The following is a 22,337-nucleotide window of genomic DNA, read 5'->3' as shown; positions in this document are numbered from 1 at the left end:
ACTTCAGTTGAGGGAATATAAGTCCCCGTTGGCTGTAGTATTAGTATCTGAATTTATCGAAATAATAATAGTTTTTTTTTTAATTTTTATAATAATCACAATATGTTAAATATATATATATATATATATATATATATATATATATATATATATATATATATATATATATATATATACCGTGTTTTCAGAGTAGCTACTTACAATCAGTATCTTTTAGGGCTTACAAAGCTTCAAAATTTGAAAATATCCTCCTCAACTACAACTACAAACTTTACCTTTTAAATAAATCATTTTCCAAGCTCTTAAAATCAGATCATATAGCCATCATTTTTTTTTATATCAAATCCTGTTGAAATCACAAGAAACACTAAAAAAATATCTAAATAGAAACCAATTTTAGAGATAAAAAGTAATAATTATTATAGTAATTAATTTCGATAAATTACTATTTAAATTGGTCACTATAGTAATTAATTTTTTTTGTCACAAATTATTATTCATACATTTTCTTGTAGTGAAATGAAACATGAATTCATAATTTTGTGTAGTGATTAAAGGAAATATATCAAATATCATATGTAATTAAATGGAGATAGAAGAGAAGAAGAGGAGAAGAAAAAGAAGGAGGACCAATAGGAAGAGGTAAGGGAGATAAGGAAGGTAAAGGTTGCGGCAAGAACAATAATGAATCGTGAAGATAACAACAGAGGCAGAGTTAACAATGACACAACAGAGGAGGAGGAGAAGAAGAAATAGTTGGAGAAAGAAAAGGAGGGAGAAAGAAAAAGAGCGAGAGAAGAGGGAGGAAAAGAAAGAGGAAGAGAAATAAAAAGAGAAGATGGAGGAAGAGAAAGAGAAGGAGGAGGAGTTGAAGGTGATAGACGCAACATCAACGACAACTATAACAAAGGAAGAGGAGAGAAAGGAGAGAAAAGAAGAAGAAGAAAAATGTAAAAGAAGAATAAGGATGAAGGAAAATAAGGTAGGCCAAAATTGTAAAATCTAGAAAATAACATTTTAGAAATAATAGTAGTTTAAAAATAGTGAGACTCAATTATTTTAATATTAAAAAGATTTAGTATAAATAATTTTGTTATAAAAGAGTTTCATTATTTTAAAACACACTATCTAGAAATCACTTTTCTAGAGTTCTTTGACTTCTCTCTAGGAGTTCTCCCTCCTTTCTTATTTGATTGAAGAACCGAGATCACACGATTAAACCTCGCGACAAGCTCTTCAATTTGAATAGATCAATTTCTCTGTTTGGGTAAGTTGAGTTTTAGTCCTTTTCTTGGTCCATTTTTGTTTTCGGTTGCAAGTGAGCCTTTTTTTGCTTACATGTGTTTTTTTAGTCTTGTATTTGAGTCTTTGTCGATCAATGATCATAATGATATAGTTTGATCATTCTTATTATGTTTCAATGTGTAGATATATAGAGCATCATGTGTAGTTGTAGGTAGTTTGAAGTTTTAAAGTTGTTTAAGATGTCCTAACAAGTGAAGAAAGCTAATTTTATGCTCATATATATATTATTGATATTTTAGTTCAGTTTGTGAATTACAATTTAGTGATTTAATTTGTGAGATTTGAATATTTTGCATGATTTGTTTTGTTAAGAAGTTTAATTTGTTGTTTCTATTGAATCTAAGGAATTGATGTGTGTAGTATTGATGAAAATTATGTTCTCATTGTGTATGAAATGTCTTTGTGAAGTCTTTGAACTAAGTAATATTGCATTTCTTGAGTTAGGGATTTGAACTTTGAAAGTATTTTATGAGGTTGGTAAGTGAACATTTACACAAAAGTGCTAAATTACATCGTCCAAAGCTAAAAATTGGAGTTTCTCCCAATTGAGATGACTTTGGACATCACTAATAGTGTTGTGCGTGACTTATAGCGTTGTTGTGCCACTGAGATAGTGGCTCTTGTGAGTTAGTTATTGCTAAACAACACCAAAATCAGAAAACTCATTGACTTGGTGCAAGCACCAATAAGGACTGTTAGGAGCTAGAAACAAAATTAAATCATGCGAGCTCCAAGGGTCCTCTCGCTAGGCGACCATTGGACTCGCTAGGTGCCTAGGCTAGCATTGGGCATGAATTAATTGGCACTAAGTGTTACGTTTTTAGGAACTTCTTTGTTTGAGTGGTGTTAGACGATGGCTAGGTGACTTTAGAGATGTTTTCTAAACTTCATAATGGTTTGTTTGATGCATATATATGTATAGATGTTTGTGTATTGATGTTATGAATGTCTGAAATCTGTTAAGTTATGATGTGTGTAGATGAATGAATTTGTATAAGATAATGGTTAAGGATAAAGTAAAATGTGATTTATTTTCGAGAAAGGAATTCCATGGGGAAATTCCATTTGTCATGTAGTGTGCATTGATGTGGGAGTCTAGAATTGAAAGTTATCCTGATGTTTCACTAACTATTCAACTCATATAGAGAAAATAATGGTTGAGGGATTGAGAGTGATAGAGGGTTGTGGTCAAAAAGAACTTTCTGTAGTTCTGATGACCTATATAGGACTAACCTTGTGGGTGGAGGGTATCAATCGCAAGTGTTAAAACCTCTCGAGATTTGATATCAATATATATATTTGAATAATTGAATTTAGAAGAGTTTTCTATTATATAGTTTATATTTGTATGATTAGTTGGAATGCATTGTATTGTGATACAACATGTTTTGTTAACACATGATGTTACTTTTGCATATCAACTCATCTTTTTTCTTCTTTTGTTAGTTTGTTTTGTGTTTATATTTTTTTTTTGTAATGATCATTTTATCAGTGTGAACACATAAAGATATAGTTTATGATTTTTCTTTTAAAAATGATAAGTCAAATGTTTAAGTCATGAGATAATAGATAGAAAACCTTGTTAAGTATATCTTTAAAATATAACCATACATTAAAATTTTGATCGGTAAATGTCTTATTCTTGATTAAATAATTTTAAAATAAATATGTTTGGATAAGTTGATTTCAGAATATTTATAATAAAATATTTAATTTTTATAGTATTATTAAATTAAAATATTACTTATTATTAATAACTAACTACATTTTTTTATTTCTCAATAAAATTTATCAATAAATATTTTGTCAACAGACAATTAATAAGAAATTGACCGACAAATTTTGAAACAACCCACGAAGGCACATATTTATTTAAACGTGTTTTTATACAAATGTATAATAATTAATATTTAGATTCTATTAAGAATCACTTAATGTTTATATTAAAAATAATGTTTTTCAAACAAATGTATAATAATAATGTATAACCTGTATATTAAAAATAGTGACGGTTCTTTACGTTGGTTCAGATCCTTTTCATCGGGTACAGGTTTGTAACTACGTAAATATTCTTATTTTTAATATTTTTAATATTTTTAATCAAGAAGAAATATTAAAAATATAACACCCATTATTTAAATTTTCCATTTAATTATGAATGTAAACAAAATTCAGTTTTCTATATCTAAAGGAGTAAAAGTAATTAGATTAAATTGATTTGCCAGAACTAGGTTTTGTGTGTGTGTATATAGATATACTTTTTTTATCAATTAATGTTTTTTATTTCATAAAATATATATTTTAGGCATTTTATATTTTTTATTATTTATATATTAGTAATTTTACGTTGTTTAATTACTTAAAATAAAATGTAATTTTTGAAAAACATAAATTATATTAATTCACGCTGAACCACAATTCAATCCTGTTATGGATAGACTTAAAATCACTTCTTTAATGAGCTGAATCAAAGCTCAAATTTTAAAATATTGATCAATTCATCTCAATCAACTAGTAAAGATAGATACTAATAGCTAATTTGCACATATATTATCGGTTTTCAAACTTCACCAAATAAAATAATGTTTTGAGTTCTTTGTGCTATTGGCTTTGAAATCTCATTTCATCTTCAGCAGTCTCAAAGTTCGTAATATGAATTGAAAAGTAATTGTCAATAACACTGTACGTAATAATAATAATAATAATAATAATAATAATAATAATAATAAATTATCTGTAAGATTTTCTTATATTAAAAATAGACTAAAAATTTTGGGTGAAGAGGTATTTCTCGACAACGAGTAAAATAATTTAGTCTGAGAAGAAATTCAAAAATGCAACATAACTAAAAGAATGTAGCTTGCATTGATTAGAATAATTGTTAGGTATCTTTTGAGGTAATTCTTTTAACACTTCCTTCTTCTTTTAAAATCTGCATAGTCAGGGAAAAACTTTAAATTTTTTATAATTTAAAAATATTTTGATTTATATAATTTAAAACTATATTTCATATACTGCAATTTTAAATTCAAAAATACATTTTAAGTATAAATATGTATTGTGAATTATACAATCTAAAATTTATTTTAGATTATACAATTTATAATATGTTCTTTAATTACATAATAAAAACATCTAAAATGTATTTATAAATTACGAAATATGAAAATAAAAAATATAAATATATATTATTATTTTAAATTACATAATTTAGAATATATTTACGAAATACATGATTATAAACATGCTTCCGAATTCTACGACCTTGCTTGAGTACTACAGATATTTCCAAGACTCCCATGGAAGTTGGGAAAGAAACACCGGGTGTATAAAGTAGTTTTCATATTTTTGTTCTTTCTTAAAGAGCAGTGTGGTTTTGTAGAAGAAGGCCCATCAAAATTAGGGAATTGTTATTTGACAACCCATTTTCCATTACTCCACACTCGTTTATTTTCATCTTCATACCTCCCCCTTCAAACACTTTTCACCCCATATCCCTTCACACATTAAGCAGTTCGACAAAAGTAATTCATTAAATTATGAAAAATGATGAAATAAATTATAATCCATTCCACTATAATTTTTCGTTGAAAAATTTCATCACCTCGTGTTCCTTCGAAAAAAAAAAATTGCTAAAGTTGATATCGATTTCAAGAATTTGTCTTTAATGCTATGCGTGCTCACATATTTCACCTTAATTACTAAGTAAGTGAGAACAATTTTTATCTTATAAATCTATTTTACTTTTGATATGATAAATAAGTTTATTTTTATCTCATAAATCCATTTTATTAGATTTATTTTTGATATAATAAATAAATTTATTATAAAAAAATTATTGAAATTTAGTTGTCACTTATTATTAATGTTTATAAATAATTTAGTCTCATACTTTAAATATTCATGTCTAAATATGAAAGTTGTGTATTTCAAAGTTTACATTAAAAAAAAATCCATTTTCCTACACGTTGACAAAAGTAGCTTGTACGATTATGCGGAGCTTTAAGCTTTAAGGAAACGTTCTTAGAATGTCTTTTTATCTCTTAACGTCTTTATTGATCTTGTACAGGAATTTGAGTAAACTTTTGTACATTCATGATCTGCATAGATAAAGAGAACAAAACATGTAAACAAAAAGGTACTTTTTGTACATGTAATAAATATTTTAAACATTGGTAATCATTTAGGCACGTTGGTGCTTAAAAACATTTTGACACAGGTCAGCTCGTTGATAGGAACATCGTTTAGGTACGAAAAACGTTTAATATAAGATCTTTAGATGATTTAAAACATTAAATGCTCATTTTATATAAAATTGCTTGTAAGTTTTATTAAGTCATTTGGTGAGCTTTTCCTAAACGATTCTTTTCTTTAAACTTTTATTTGTTCAACACTATTTAGACATATAATTTTAAGCTTCGGTGTTTTGTTAAGCATACACATAAATGTTTCCTTTTGTTAGATGTTGTTTATTAAACATTGTTTTTGTTAGACGAAATATCTGGAAAACGTTGTTATTGCAAAACATTATTTAATAGACATTTTATTTGTAAACACTTATTTCGTTCAACGTTGTTTGTTAAACTTCGAAATTGAAATGTTAGACGGTCTCGTTTATTTAGACGATCTTGTCTTAATACCTCTTCCTTGTCCTCCTCTTTCTTCTTCATCATTTAATAAATCTAAAATTATATAAAAATAAGACATCTAATAAATCTAAAATTAATCAAAAATCTAATATAAAACAAAATCCATAAAACTCACATTCAAGTAGTGTTGTCAAAACGGGTCACCCGACTCGACTTACCACGGATTCACTAGTTAGTGAACCAACCCATCCTTACTCACCTAATAATGAGTCCAAAAAATTCAAACACAGGCTAACCCATCATGAGTTGATGGATTAAACAGGTTGGTTCATCGTCTCCGTTAATTACAATTTTTTTTCCTTTAATCTAAAAAAAATAACAAATTTTGTTCTAATTTAAATTTAAATAAAGTTCAATCCAAATACAATCCAAAAATATGTTAAACTCCTAACAATCCAAAAAGATATTAAACTCCGAATATAATCCAAAATATAAAAAAATACAATACAATCCAAATAAAATTCAAAGTCATGTTAAACTCCAAATACAATCCAAAAGAAAAAAAATACAAAACAAATTACTATCTAATATCAAATTGTTGTTGTGTCTTATCCATCTATAATATTGGAGTCTTGAATGGATAAATCCACAACATAGGAGGACTTAGGTGTAGGTTTTTCATTTTTTTAATATAATTTAAAATTTATGGGTGAGTTGGTGAGCTAACTCGAATCACCATAACATGAGTGAGTCGGGTTCTTAATAAGTCGCATTTAAATTTAGTCCATGTTGAAATTTATATTCTTTTTAAATCCAACCTGACTTGAACTCGTGGTAGACAAGGTTGAGTTGTGTGTTTTAACTTGTTTTGACAACACCACATTCAAGACAAACAAGGGGGAACATTCATGCATAACAATGAGTGAGTTTTCTAAAAAAAACAGTCATATGTGCCAACAATATAACGAGAACAATGATAAACTAGCCTAAATGAAAAAATATATTTATAGGTAAAAATGTTTCCTAATGAACCTCACATAATGACTAAAAATGAAACTTTTTGTCATTAATAAAAACCTTAACTTGCACAAAATGATCATTGTCATCGAGAGAGAGCTTCATGAGGGAAAGAAAGTGAAGAGAAATGAGCATTGTAGATTTTTTAAATATTGACCGTTTAATTATAAAATTGTCACCACGTTTTTTTTACATAGGTTGTCTACGTGCCATACATAAATTCAGTGACATGGTAAAATGTTAAATGCTCATTTTATAAAACTTCTTTTAAGTTTTTGTGCATAGTTTGACAAGTTTTTTCCTAGTAAATGTTCTGCTTAGATATAAAATTTTAAGTTTTAATGTTTTTTTAAGCATACACATATACTTTTTTTTTGTTAGACATTGTTTGTTAAACATTGTCCGTCAAACAATATAGGCTGAAAAACATTATTTTTGTAAAACGTTATTTAATAGACAAATTATTTGTAAATACTTATTTCATTCAATATTGTTTGTTAAATTTCAAAATAAAAAATATTATATAGTTTTATTTCTTTTGACAATATTGTCTTAATAATTTTTTTTAATGTTTAATAAATATACATTAAAACGAAATAATTTTTAATAATTTTTGAAAGATAAATATAAGCGAATAAGAGAATATTTGCATCAGAGCACATAAAAGCAGATTTTGATAATAATGTCAGAGCGTAAAAAAAAACTTGAAAAGTATGAATTAAAGCGTAAAAAAGATTTAGAACATATGAGAAATATATCAACGTTATTTGGATTAGAGCAATATGAGAAATATAACGAAGTCATATTATATCAAGCATTTTAAGACTATCAGAGCAATATAACCAATATACTATGACAACATAAACTGATAAGAGCAATATCATACAAGTATAATAAGAATGATATATGACTTCCATAAATCATAATTATATCAACGTATGAATGCAATTCATCACATTATATCAGAGCAAAATATCACATTATGAATGGATAGGAAGATATATCAATGTATTAGAGTCATGTAGACAGATATATAGTATGTATAAGATATTTTAATAGTTTAAGAGAATTTTATTATTATTATTTTAATAATAATAAAATACATTTGAAAATATTTAATTACTATATATTGCATATCAATTTCAAAATATATAATAAAACCAATTTAAAATGTAATTATTTTATTCTATTATTTTCTTAAAAAATTAATTATTAAATACTAAAATAAATTATCTTATAAGATATTAAATTTAAATTGTTTTAATTATTGTAATAATGTTATTATTATTATTTTAAAATAACTATTTTATTATATTTATTTGAATAAAATTAATAATATTCAAATATATCATGATTTATGATTTAGATATAATCTAATTGGTGATAATAGATTAGATTATAAGATGTGAACTTTTTTGATTGCATAAAATAGAAAGTTTTTAAGAACTTGTTCTAATTTTTTTTTTTTTTTTTATAGATTCGTTTTGAAATATGAATCATCTAAATCTTTCCTTACTTTCTCTTCTACCATCATTGGAACAAACAGTAAGGATTCTTATGATATCTAAATAACTTTAAGAATGATTAATTAAGAGAAAGATAATGATAACATTAACTATAATAAAATCTAACGATAATTATTACCATGAAGGTGGTATCATTAGAACAAACAGTAATGACTCTTATTATGATATCTAAAATAACTTTAATAATGATCAATTAAAAGATAGATGATGGTAAAATTAACTATAATATCTTAGAGTGAATTAGAATTTGTATTATCGACATAACATCTTCTTTGATAATGTGTCAATGTGTTTTCTCCATTATTAAGTTAAAGAAAGAGTAAGAGTTTAAATTGAAAAAAGAACATAGGAGATCTTAAAAAAAAAGAAGTAAAACAAGCATTGATTAATCGCTTAGGCGTGTTCACTTGGGGTGATTGGGGGAGATGATTTGGGAGAGAGTGATTGAGTGGATTTGAGGGTGATTTTTTTTGTGTTTACTTGAGTGGATTTGAAGGTAATTGAGAGTAGATTTGAAGGTAAAGTTTGTGAGAATTAGTGTAAGATTTGATTGATGTGATAGTTTTAAAAAATTTATTTAATTTGTAGAAATTGAAGATTACCAAAATGCCCCTGAGTATTAAAATAATATAAAATGATATTATTTAGTGTTATATTTAATTATAAAAATGTTAATAAAGAGTAAAAATTAAAAATAATAATTAAAATTAATTTTTAAAAGTAATCATACAATATTTTTACCTAAAAATAATCTCATAACCTCTCAATTTATAAATATCTAAATAACTTTTTAACCTTTATATTCATTTTTCTTTATGTTTTTAAATTATATTATTATAAAAGTATAGAATTCTTAAACAACTATTTTCAAAATTACTCTTAAATATATATTTTTTTTATTCTTATATAAGATATATAATCGCTAATATTCCTGAATTTAATTTTTTTATTTTAAGTTTATGTTTGTTAACTTTAGTTTATTTTTATTCAATTTTATTTTCTAGTATGCGATATATACTCAATCAATAGGAAAGACACTTTGAAATATATTTTAAAAATTTATTTTATAATACTTAAAGCAATTGGAATTATTTTATATTTTTTTAAAGATATGAATACATGTCATAGCGCTTATATTTTGTGTTTTGTACAAGGAAATTAAAATTAATTTTTAAAAACTAATCATAAAATGCCTCTAGAAGCTCTGGTCACCACTGCAACTGGCGCTTCCACTTTCTGAGTTGCTCTGGTTCCCCTTTCCTTCAGAGTAGCAACCTGTGCTCTCACACCTACACATACGCGTATCAAATAATCACCAAAACTGGAACCGAATACATCAAGTATTCTCCTACGCCTGAAATCGGATACATCTTCAGTGTAACCGAATACACAGTTGCCTTGTTCTTCTTCATGGCGTTGTAACCGGATACAACCACTGTTGTAACCGAATACGCTTGGCTGTTCATCTTCTTCTCCAGCTCAAACACTGCTTCTCTTCATCACACCTCCTTTCTTCATCTTCCAGCAACCTAACTTCTTCATCTACCACTAATTCTGCAAACATCACAGGAATATCTGCTTTATCACAAAGGTCGTAGCTCCTCACAATGATGTGAACATTGTGTGTTTTAGATATGCAGTGCAGGTCTTCCAATATTTTATTTACGTAAATTCTCAGGTGGGAATTATTTTTAACAACAGGGGCATTTTAGACAAAGCCAGTTTCATCCCTCAAATCTCTTCATATATGCGGGTGACTAAATAGTGCACCAATCTCGCTTTTCACTTCAATTCAATCCTCGCAATTCAATTCAAGTGAACACGTTATTACGCGCAATTCATCGCTCGCGAGTTATCGTGAACAGTAGAATCAGCGAAAGTGAACACAGCATTAGTATTATACTAGTGCTTGAGAAAATCCTTTGAGGCTTTATGTACCAACTTCACAAGAATATGTATAGTCAGCATGCATTTGTACAAAAATAGTATACAACATCGAATATTTTTGGCCTTTCACGTTGAATTCGAGAAAGACGTTATATCGAGAAACGTCGAATTTTTTAAATTCGACGTTAGTTTAACATCGAATTTTGTCAATATACGATGTTATTTTAACGTCGAATTTTGTCAATATACAACATTAATCAATTTTTTCTTATTTTTTTTTAATTAATTGTGATTCTTTTTTACAACCCTACGAGACTTGAAAAATAATAAATTTCAGTTTTTGGTATTTTATAAAACATGAATTATGAACAGTAATATAGAATCAACAACAAAGAACAATAACAAAAAACAAACAAGTTCAATCAAACAACAACAACAACAACAACAAATAAGTTCAACCAAACAACAACAATAAACAAGTTCAAAAAAAAAAAAAACAACAAACAAGTTCAACAAATAAATTATTCAAAACAAAAACTAACCTTCAAAAGGTGGGTTCATCGGTATAAAGTGTTGCCACCAATGAGAGAGAAAGCAGAATGTGCCTATGAAGGACAAGAACACGAAAATAATCGGTGAAAATAAACAAAATCATACCTAAAGTAGTTAATTAACATGCATTTGTATCAAATGAAAGAAAGATTACACGTTGATGGTCGTCAAACTTCGTTCGATAAAAGTTTGAGCAGAGAAGAAGGTCTCGCGCGCTAAGATAAAGTGAATGAATTTTCAATCTTTTGTTCAAATTTTATTGAATTCACTAACCTTTTGACGTCTAACGTTGCGGTATTCGATGTTTTATATATTTTTACGTCGAATTACAATTTTAAATGACATTTAATAGTTACATTTATTTACAAAAATGTCACTGGTCATTTTTAACATTGGTTATTAAGTGATTGAACGTGTGATGTTATACGCTGTTTTTGCACTAGTGATGCTGACACAACAAGAATCAAATGGAATTGAATGCGATGTTTATTTTTTAAGTAAATTGTTGATAGATACTAAAATTCGATATAGTGATATCGAGAAGCTGTGTTTATGTTTGCACTATTCTTATTATAAGTTGAAACATTAAGGCACATGAAGTGATTGTATGTTCCAAGAATAGTGTATTGAATTTTGATTTTTTTTTTATCAAAACCTATTATTATGCATAATGGAATTGGTGAATGGGTGTTAGTTTTGACCGAACTTTCATTTCGTTTTGAGAGTTTAAAGACAGTTAAAGGTCAAGTCGTGGCTAATTTTATGTGTGATTATTATTGTATTGAACAAACATTATATGTTGAATATGATTGATATAAGGATATTAGTAATTTTTCTAAATTATATTCCTACTAATGTATTATGTGAAATTTGACCTAATTGTTCGAATAGTAAAGGAGAATACAAAACATTGATTTTAGGGTTTGAAACATTAATTAAATTACATCCAAAAATGTTTTAATTCAAAAGGATTATCAATTAGTTATAAAACAAGTGACTTTAAAGTACAAATGTCTAAATTCTAACTTAGTTAATTATTTAGTCACCAATTGATAAATTACTTTGATCATGTCAATTTTGAATACGTATCTCGATAATATAATGGCGAGGCAAATGACTTAGCACATATTATATGAAAATATAAACTATCGAATCAAAATTTACACATAACAATCCAAATGAAGAAAAAAAATTCTAAAGAAATGGAAATTGCAGCATTAAAGTGGAAGTTGTTTTAATCATAATAAAAATTGTTCTTACTTGATTCAGCCAAATAGACATATTAAAAGATACTACCTAACAAGGCTTATTTAGTCTTTTCATTCTAGAATACTTCAAACCTATATATATTGGGAGTCATATTCATATATTATAATTTTGAAAATTTGATATTATAATTATTATTTATGAGGAGATATCATTACGCAATTATTAACTATTCTATTAATATGCTTGAGATAAGTATTATTTCCACCATTAACATAGGTTCACGACTTATGTAAATTTTACAAATACAACTAGTATTTTGTAACAAATACTCATTTAATATCTCATACTCATATTCATAGATCCTAAATTCTCTTACTAACTTAAGTGTCAGAAAATCTTCTGTAAGTGAATCTTCCACTTCTTAACAATTAGATATTTAATTATATTTATTAAAAGTTTTCAAGTTATTCTTAAAATTTTGTCACCATTTTAGATCCCAATAAAATCAATAACAATAGTAATGTAATTTTCAAATGAAGATGGTGAAAATGGTAAAAATAAAAATTACTACAACAATAACATTAATCGGATTAATAACAAGAAATGATGATAAAGATGTAATGATTCTGATAGCAATTATAATTAAATTAGGCTATGAAAAAAATATAAAAACTAAATATTTTATTTTAGTGTCTTCCTATACATTTTTTCTTTATATATATATATATATATATATATATATATATATATATATATATATATATATATATATATATATTCCGAAAGCATTAATTTAGGTCTAAAACATTAAACGTGGTTATATTCCATCACGTGTAATGCTTGTTCGTATTGCGTAATAGTTAATATTCATAAAGAACACATTCACATTTATTACATTATGTTTTAAAACGGATTAGTTGGTTAATGTATACTGTTTAAACCATCACATGTTATGTTATAAAAGAATTACATTTCCAATGTTAATAGAAAAATTATTAATAACTTTGAAATTTTTTTTATTAAGAGAGAGAATTTATTGAAAAATCCAGAGAAAGAAAAAGGATGCAGAAGGTTTTTGTGGTGAAATGGATAGAAACTAAGAAAGTCTATTATTTGGTTTTTTACTGCAGCAATATTTTTAATTTTGTTGGTTGAGAACTGCTACTCTGCTCCGCACAGACATGACAGGCATCGTTTGATGAGTTAGCTCACACACCTATGCGCTGACTTTGATTTAATATTGTGTTTATTTGGTTGAACTACTACTATGAAATTCAAAAGGTATTGAAGGGATACCATAAATCTAACATCATGAAAAAAATAACATTTTACATCTTTACATGTTTTTCAATAAAAAAATTATTAATTTCTTAACCAAGAAACACTAATGAACATACTCTTAAAATAATGATGAAAAAGAAATGGCAAACATATGAACTTAACACCTAGAGAGTTAAAAAATATAATAATTAAAAAAGCATACAGTTAAAAGACATGTTAGAAAAATATAAAATTTTATTCATGGTAATAATTTGCAATAACAATATTTTATTCATTAATTCCTTATCTTATCTCTAATATAAATACAGTAAATTTTTTTACTACTTAAACAACAAAACACATGAAATAAAAATGGCACTTTGTCATATTCATTTGTGCAATTTGTTTTAGCATTGCACCATTTGATAAATTTTTATTTTCACTCCAAAAATAATATAATAAAAACCTATGTGTTGCTTAACATTATCTTAAATTTTCAACCAGCTATATTTACAAAAGAGTAAACTTATTTCACTCTTTTATACACCATTTCTTATGTGAAAAGTGTGATATAAGATAAATAATTAAATATTAAAATAGAAAGTGAAAAAATCATAAAAAATGAGCAAGTAATAAAAAGATTTAAGGACAAGGAATAATTGCTGTTAGTATGTATATGTATATATAGTGTACAATGTACAAACAGTAACACAACAAAGGCAAGAGGGTAGGCCACACTTCACAACAAACCAAAATGCTTTATCGTGCACTGTTTCTGCTGGCAGCTCTCGCCACGTTCCACGGCATATCGGAGGGAGACACTCCGGCGGTGGCTGCCCCGCTCCCCGCGGCGGCGAGAGATTTCTTGGAGGCGCACAATGAGGCGAGGGCGGCGGTGGGCGTTGAGCCGCTGCGGTGGAGCGAGCAGGTGGCGAACGTGACGAGCAAGCTGGTGCGGTACCAGAGGGACAAGATGGGGTGCCAGTTCGCCAACCTAACCGCCGGAAAGTATGGGGCGAACCAGCTATGGGCGCACGGCACGGCGGTGACGGCGCGCATGGTGGTGGAGGAGTGGGTGAAGCAGAGACAGTTCTACAACCACACCGACAACTCGTGCGTGCCCAACCACAAGTGTGGCGTGTACACGCAGGTGGTGTGGAGGAAGTCGGTGGAGCTCGGATGCGCTCAAGCGACGTGCGTGAAAGAGGATGCCAGCTTGACCATTTGCTTCTACAATCCCCCAGGGAACTACGTTGGGGAAAGCCCTTACTGATTCTTCCTCTTCTAAGTATCTCTCGGGTTTTAGTTTCTTTCATATATCTAGGCTAGTGATGTTTGTTTGTGTCGTGAAGTTCTGCTAATTAATCCTCTTAAACTGATATATTTATGTGTAAGGTAATTATATTTTTTCTCAAGTAGAATCAGATGCCATGAAGCCACATTGCATGGATTTTGATGGTTAACATTGGTGTGGTTCTTGATTTGGATTTCCTTAGCATAGCAGATCTTGTTTCCATGGAAAATTATATAATCATTTTGTTCAAGTATAAACAGTAGTCTATCTTGATCTTGAAAACATTATAATAATATTGATAAGGTGGGCCAGATAGTGAGTGAAATCTGGGGATCGATGATGTTTGTGGAAGGTTATTAAGGCATTGACGTGGTGTCTTGTGGGGTTTTCGTCAACTGCATGCATGTCAGTAACTTTAAGGCATGGATGAATTATGTGGGGGCTCACGTGCAAACGGGACGCTGTAGATCATCCCGTTGAACACGGAACTTTTTGTTTCGATCCAAAATATCTAATCGCCATGTACGTTATCTTTCTGTGTCTGTTTGCGTCTCAACAAATTCTTCACTGTTCACTTGTGATTCGGTCCGTAAGTTTTCTCGGCCTCTTCTGCTCTTTTTTTCTGGTGAAAACTCCATTCTTTCAAGTTGGCCCGCTATGTTTTGGATTATTTCAACAACATAGACGTTATAACATTTTTTACAGATCTAACAAACAGAAATAATGACTGATTAATTTGAATTTAAACTAGTATTTTTCCATAAACTGGACCATCTGGCGAAGGAAATCCAGTTGAGATTGAAAGTTAGGTGAAGAACTCGTCACATGACAACAAGCAACCATTGTCCATTAATGACTGGACAGACCAGTAGCGTCACGTGATTGTTATAATATTGTATATATAGCAATCTCAATGCACACCTCTGGTTTTGTACTTGAACAATGTTTTCTTTTGACACAGTCACAACTCAGTTAAAAAAGTTCATTTTTGTATCTATAAAGAAAAATATTTCAAGAGTAAAATAGTAGATTTAATGTATATGTAAAAATTTATTGGGTGTCAAAATAATGATCTTTTTCATGTAAGAAATTTTGCAAAGGTATTAGAGCAATGAATCACGGGCGTATAAATCAAAAAAAAGAAACCCCAAATGACAATTGATTACACACACATCATTTATACTGCTAAGATCATGATCTCAACTCTATGAATAAGCTACATCAATTACAGATAATACTATGAAATGGTTACACAATGCATACACAAAATGCAACACGTTGGAGTATTAGATTTTGCTGTTGCTGCTACCCTGTCAACTTTGTACAAAAGAATACATAATAGAGCAAACAATGTAGATCAAGGTTTAAAATTGCAGTGGCAGTCGTAGTTGCAGTTCCATTGTCATCCTCGATATTTTGAAAAATTGCTGAGAAATTCGACTACAATTGCAGCTTTGGACTGTTTTTTAAAGCTTGATGTAGATTGTCTCCCATAATAAGAAGGAAGGCTAACAAGCAATTATTTTACCAGCTCCTTGGGTATGAGGTATCGAAAAGTGAAGTTGTGTGGAATCCATTCTATGCTCTTCTTAGATTTTGCAAGGTCGTATTTTTTAATACTCTTTCTTACAGATTCAGGTAGAGACTTTTGGATCATCTCCAGGGTACCAGCAGAGCATAAACCCGAGTCTTTACAAAATGACTCCACAAGCTTAGGTAAGAGTATTTTCTGGTCCTTACGTACCCCAAAGGTGGCCCGAATGTATTCTTCCTTTGCAGCTTCTAGTTCTTGAACCACTCTCTTGGGTGTATATACACGTACCTGCCATAGTTTTAAACAGATAAGCAACTCGTTGAAGTTAAGCATGTAAGAAATGGCTACGTGATCTTTATCTGTTTATCCATATCCATGAACATGTTTATCCGTGAACACATTCCAAGGACAGGCTGAGACCTCTTTATAAAGTAGTCAACTCTTGTACAGTACAATCAACATTAACTATGAAGGCATTAGAACCAGTACTATAAGGGATTTAATTCTTGCAGCACAAACCATGTTTACTATATAATTCGACAAGTCAAAATGAAATTATCTGCTATGTTTCGTCGATTAAACCACACATACAGAAGAATTGGAATAAGTACCGCTGGATCAGAATGGTTTCCTGAACAGAGAGCAAAGTGCAGAAGAGGCTCAGGATGCTCAATTCCAAATGCTTGTCGTCCATCTCCAGCTTTGAATTTTGTCCTTGAAGAAAAGAACAAGCGTAGCCACTACAACAAGATGCAAGTAAGAAGAAAGCTCCTTGTAAGTCACTCTAGGATTTACAAAATAAATACGTTGCATATTAAGGAGACATTTCAAAGATATCCTAAATGCATGGCTTCTGTTTCAAATTTTCTGTAAGGGAAAGGTTGGAATTGCATGAGCAGATGAAGCACCACCTGTCCGGGGCGAGGCATCTGGCACCCGACTATAGCTTTCTGTATTGTGTCTGCACTGACTGTATGACCACCTACATTATATGCAGCCTGAAAAGGGCATCCATAACATTGACCAAGTTAGCAAAAGTAAATTGGCTGAACGGGTTCATCCTTTAATGGACCATTAAGCTACCATAGTTTTTACCTTCAACAGAAGGAGGACTCTTTTGACGTTGTTTTGCGGGATTCCATAAGCCAAAAATGCCTATTAGAAACCAAAGAACATATTACAACCTCAATTAATAAGTGACAAATGGAGAACTATTAGAATGAAACATTGTTTTGAAAATAAATATTACATGCATCACCAAAGCATTGTGTATGTTGATCCAGAAAGCTAATTTCTCCTCATGTTTTAACTTCCCAGGATCTACATCTTCTAACTGACAAATAAGTGATCTGAAATAACATATAAGTGGATGGCCATTATAACTCCAAGAGACTGCAGAGTCCTGCTTAACTAAGTACTTTTCACATGAAAGCTTCACGATCTCAATCAGATATTAACAAACTCACCTGAAATTCTTGAGCAACTGCTCAGTATCACCCAATTTCTGATTCTCTCGGTAAATCCATGATACCTCAACCATGGTGCTGTATGGCCCACTAAACTCCTTGAGTCCTTCCACATGGAAAGGATTGTCTAACCGTACATCAAAGGAGGAATTCCTGAACCCTGGACTCCACATGTCTCCTTGATCTCCAATAGAAAAGCCACTAGTTGTAGACAAGGATGAACTGGGAGATGAAAGACCAGCATTTGTCGTAGATGGATCTGCGATTTTGCAATATATAGCTGATATGCATTTGACCATATCCTCAGAAAGCCTATTAGGTGTATTTGGAATATGATCAGATATTCGAGTGCCAAGATGTTCTGCCAAACTGATTATTCTTGATGAAGCATCAACATTTTGGGCATACTACACAGATTAAACTGAGTCAAAATCCATAGAAGGTGTCCAAAAAGATGATTCTCTGAAATCAGCACTATATGTTTACAAAGAGAAGTGTACATAACAGAACTTCACAATGAACTGAGTACTGTCATGTATTCTTCCATTCCGTAAGGATAAAAACATGTCGAAGTAACTAAGACAACTGTAATCTATTATGATATGATTGGAGAAACTTAATGCGCTAGGAACCATACTAAATACAAAAAGCACATAAAAATAAATTTCCATGAAACATGAATTACCTCCATCATGGACAGTGGTTGGGAATGACAAGCACGCAGAGATTCAGTTAACTCATCTGCTGCAGGAGGCGATACTCTCGTTGTAAATGCTGTACACTGGGATAACGAGGAGTGGCACCGATATACACCAGAGTCTAAATGTTTTCCTTCTGGTTGATGTACATTGTATTCTTTTCCTAAAGTCTGAGGTTCATTTACACTATATTCCTTGGGCGTAGCATCAAGCTCATGATCAATTGATTGTACTGCAGAGCTTCCTCTTTTGGTTAAGAGATCAGGCTTAGATACTTCAACGAATATTGCTGTAGGTGCTGTTGGAGTAGACTTTATTTTTTCCCCCTTGGTGAATGGAGCTATAGAGGGTAATTGTTCATCAAAAGCTTTACGATACAAGGAGAGAAGATATTGTTCCAAATACACAACTTCTAACTCTAACACCGCAATCTCTTTAATTAATTGGGACGTTGGCTGGAGGGAAAAAAGAGTAAAAGTAAAAAATAAGTCAAGACAATCAGAAAGACATACATGACAAGAAAATCATAGTAGACCTGTAATCCTAAACAATGTATAACCATTTATGGCAACAAAACAGCCTTATGATTTTCCGACACTTACAAGGAAGAATTGAGCTACAAATATATCCACCATCAACCTAGATTACGCAAAGAAAAACCGTATGTATGTTTGCAACATCAATTTTCTTTAAATGGTTTAGAAAGCACATATAAAATCAATCCATTAATTCTCAGAGTGATAGATTGTTGGTAATCGTATTAAAATCATGACATAAGAAAATGCTTATTTATTGGGTCAAAATTTGTTGAAGAGATTCCAACCTTGGGCAGTATCTTGTCATTTGATGTAACAAGAGATTTAGGTCTGTATCCAAGAGCCTTTTCTAACGTGCATCTGACCTCAAATTGGTCTTGTAGTCTTTTCTCTAATTGTAAAATCTGCCAAAAGATAGTTTAAAAATAGACATGGCTATTAGGTAGAAGTATCATGAAGCATAAGAAAAATCTGAAGAAAGATTGAGTAGAATATGCAACAAAAGAATTTTGATGAGTTGTTGTGTCTTACCTCTTGCTTCAGTGTAAGTTGAACGTCATTTGTAGGAGTTTGTTTTTTCCTTGGTTTACCACATTCCGTGAAGTACCCTGTATCCTGAAACCATATCAAAGCCATAAATAGGTGAGTGAAAATCTTTCTTCTAAATAATTGTCTATAAGTGATTTGTTCTGATTGTGGACAACAGAGAACGATACCATTATATTAGATTAGACAACCATTAGCATAGGTGTATGAGATGGAATTAATTTTGTCAGACATATATGCTTTCCATTAAAAAAACAGAACAATTCTCTGTTTGTCCATCCCTTTCCCATACATAAATTTCACAAAAAAAAAAATTATTAAAATTTCTGGCTGCCCTTTGCTATTGTAGTACCCCCGAAAACCACAAACATTTTTTCAGCATCATAAATGCCAAACAGCACCTCCAAATCCCTAGTTAAAAAAGAAAGAAAAGAAAATGATAAGGAGATATCTTGATAAAATGACGTAGTGATTGATTATACCAGCTTTGTTCGATCTGAAGTCTCAAGGTGGTTATCTGCATTATCATCCTCCATTCTTTTCTTATCAGGAAAGCTGCCAAACCAAAACAGTAAAACACAATTAAAATATATTATTATAAGTGGATGTCTGGTTCTGTATTTTACATTGTGTTGTTCTTCAAGGTCCCCAAGCTACATTCACGAAACCCCCAATTCTCATCGATTTGGAGAGGTATGAGCCTTCAGTTTCTCTTTCAACCCCCTTCTCCAAAAGGGATGTGCTCAAATGGATGAGACAAGGAATATATAAAACTAGACCCAAAAAGAAAGAATGGATAATTGGAGAAAACATTAACATAAATGCAAAAGCATTATTGTCCATTTTCCCAGAAAAGAAAAAGAAACCCCTAATGCCTGAAGTCCAGCATCAAGAGAGTAGTACAAGTGAAGTGAAGAGAGTAAGGAAGAGAAGAGCACCTCTTTGAACGCTTGTGTCTTGGAATCAACCCTTCATACCCCATGCCTAAAAGCCATCCAAAACCAAATTCATTTCCAGTGAACAAAGTATACAACACCACCAAAACAAAAAAATAAACAAAGCAGCACAAGGTCAGCATCCTACCCTGAAACATTACAGCCAAGAAATCAGGAAGAGAACACTTGAGCAATGCAATGAACCAAAAAGCCGAAACACTATATAGCCCAGATACCAAATTAGCCAAGAGGAGAGTCTAGAAAGGAAACTCCAAAACTTGAGTTGATTTGACTAGAGTACTTGCATTTGAGCTGTGAAAAGCTTCCTTAGTACACACAAAAGGAATCATTTGCAGTGCTTGGTGCTAACACATCTTGGACAGACATAAACATAACTATAATGGGCAATGCATGGACCAAACGCAACCAAATCCAAGCCACGAATGCAGAATAGATTAATTAGGATTTTGACCAATGAGCCTTCACTTTTGACAACCCTCTGGTGAGGTTCGTAGCCTTTATGCAAAGGGTGGCCTTTTGCAGTGGTAGACCGGTGGGAAATGTGAAATGTCAAAACGTTTACCAAAAGTTAACAAAATCTTCCTGTAAAAGCCTCTACAGATCCAAGGTCCCGTTAGAGAAGAAAATAAAATAGTGGCTCAACACACATTACATATTCATACCAGTTATGAATGACATCAAGTTGCCCACGTCTCATTCTTCAATTAACACTTGCCCTTATGTAGTTTCTATCAAACCTTTACACAGAATCTCTCATGATCTTAAAAATGAAAAAAAAAAAAAACAAAAAATTCTACAAAACTGACAAGCTATTTTTTGTGAATATTTCACACAGATATTATAATAAAAATATATAAATATAATAGCAAATTGTGGTTAATAATTTCACTTACAATACAAAGAAAAGTACGCAAATATTTCCAAACTTTTAACAAGATTATCATATTATATCTTACGACAATGTTATTTGCATGTAACAATTTTACAATATATTTTTTTTCTAATCATATCAATTATATACTATTTTTTTTGTCTTAAATGTTCTGAAAATAGTTTTTTTTTTCCTTTCTACCCACCCTAATTATTATTTACATCCCCTTCCCAGAATGCATAAAAAAAATAAAGAAAAACAAAAACAAAAAAATCCTTTTAATAATGTATAGAATCCAAATTAATCACATCAAGAGTCACTTTAGGAATCATAATCAATTTAATAACACTGGCTATTTAATAGTATTTACAACTAACTTAAATACACAATTATTATAATTCAAGAGTTCACTGACCATAATTCTTGATGAACTAGCACAAAGTGCTAAAAAAATTGCAATGTCATCCTTTCATTGTGCAATTTATATGTCTATATCAATATTTTAGTATTTTTTTTTCCTTTTTGATTCAGAGGATTATTTTGATTTAGATAAAAAAAAGTCATGTAACATGACTCCTCTGCAACTGAGAAGGTTTGTCCTGTTGCAAATATTATCTGAAGATGAGTTACCAAAATTCTCCTTCTAACAATCAAACACACATGATGAATGGATTGAGATAGAACAATTTTCTTTCATTGACTGTGCATACGACCGTGTAAGTGTTTATACAGGTGACTCTTGTATTTTCAACATTTTCTGCTCTTGTTGGTGAGAGTTGGTGATAGTCTCTCCACCTTTGTCTCATTTTGCATCACATGTTTAATTATTAAGTCATTTGATTTGATGCACCAAAATTTAATGCAATGAAAATGGTAACAGAGATGAAGATAAGATGTTTGTTTTTGGTCCCAGAGAGATAAGTTTTGACAACAGTAGAACCCTTTATTTGTTTAGGTACATTGGATTAATCTGTATACAATGTTAGAAGGCTCGCAAATTGATTTGAATTCCATCGTTTTGGTATGGTTCTTGTCATGTCCATTCATGAAAAAGGCATTTTGTTTGCACTCCTACCTGACCAATTAGGTTT

The 22,337-nt window shown here is 30.2% G+C and overlaps 2 protein-coding genes across 4 annotated transcripts; one reads left to right on the top strand and one right to left on the bottom strand.

Moving 5' to 3' along the window:
• The first annotated feature begins 14,036 nt into the window (after positions 1-14,036).
• LOC106768115 (STS14 protein) lies at positions 14,037-14,808 on the top strand. The gene has a single exon (XM_014653071.2). The coding sequence runs from the start codon at positions 14,100-14,102 to the stop codon at positions 14,616-14,618; it is 519 nt and encodes a 172-aa protein (XP_014508557.1). The 5' UTR covers positions 14,037-14,099; the 3' UTR covers positions 14,619-14,808.
• Positions 14,809-15,780: 972 nt separating this feature from the next.
• LOC106768112 lies at positions 15,781-21,088 on the bottom strand. Of its 3 annotated transcripts, XM_014653067.2 has the most exons (12): positions 20,503-21,088; positions 20,358-20,403; positions 19,902-19,974; positions 19,405-19,488; positions 19,161-19,277; positions 18,325-18,792; positions 17,640-18,046; positions 17,423-17,522; positions 17,269-17,328; positions 17,085-17,171; positions 16,785-16,913; positions 15,781-16,461 (listed from the first exon to the last, which is right to left on the bottom strand). In XM_014653067.2, the coding sequence occupies exons 1-12, from the start codon at positions 20,510-20,512 to the stop codon at positions 16,159-16,161; spliced, it is 1,884 nt and encodes a 627-aa protein (XP_014508553.1). In that variant the 5' UTR covers positions 20,513-21,088; the 3' UTR covers positions 15,781-16,158. The 3 variants fall into 3 exon arrangements, with proteins under 3 accessions (XP_014508553.1, XP_022639026.1, XP_022639027.1); XM_022783305.1 differs by lacking the exon at positions 20,503-21,088 and having other exon boundaries at positions 19,902-20,192; positions 20,358-20,376; XM_022783306.1 differs by lacking the exons at positions 20,358-20,403; positions 20,503-21,088 and adding an exon at positions 20,046-20,348.
• Between the last annotated feature and the right edge of the window lie 1,249 nt (positions 21,089-22,337).

The sequence above is a fragment of the Vigna radiata genome, chromosome 7, assembly GCF_000741045.1.
Source record: "Vigna radiata var. radiata cultivar VC1973A chromosome 7, Vradiata_ver6, whole genome shotgun sequence".
NCBI classification, from domain to species: Eukaryota; Viridiplantae; Streptophyta; class Magnoliopsida; order Fabales; family Fabaceae; genus Vigna; species Vigna radiata.
Note: the sequence above shows the minus strand (reverse complement) of the source record. Positions and strands in the feature narration are given on the sequence as shown.

Coding starts and splice junctions, on each gene's coding strand:
- LOC106768115 (XM_014653071.2), top strand. CDS start 14,100: ATGCTTTATCGTGCACTGTTTCTGCTGGCAGCTCTCGCCACGTTCCAC.
- LOC106768112 (XM_014653067.2), bottom strand. Junction 17,523..17,639: donor CAGTTGCTCAAGAATTTCAG/GTGAGTTTGTTA, acceptor ATGTTATTTCAG/ATCACTTATTTGTCAGTTAG. Junction 17,329..17,422: donor ACAATGCTTTGGTGATGCAT/GTAATATTTATT, acceptor GGTTTCTAATAG/GCATTTTTGGCTTATGGAAT.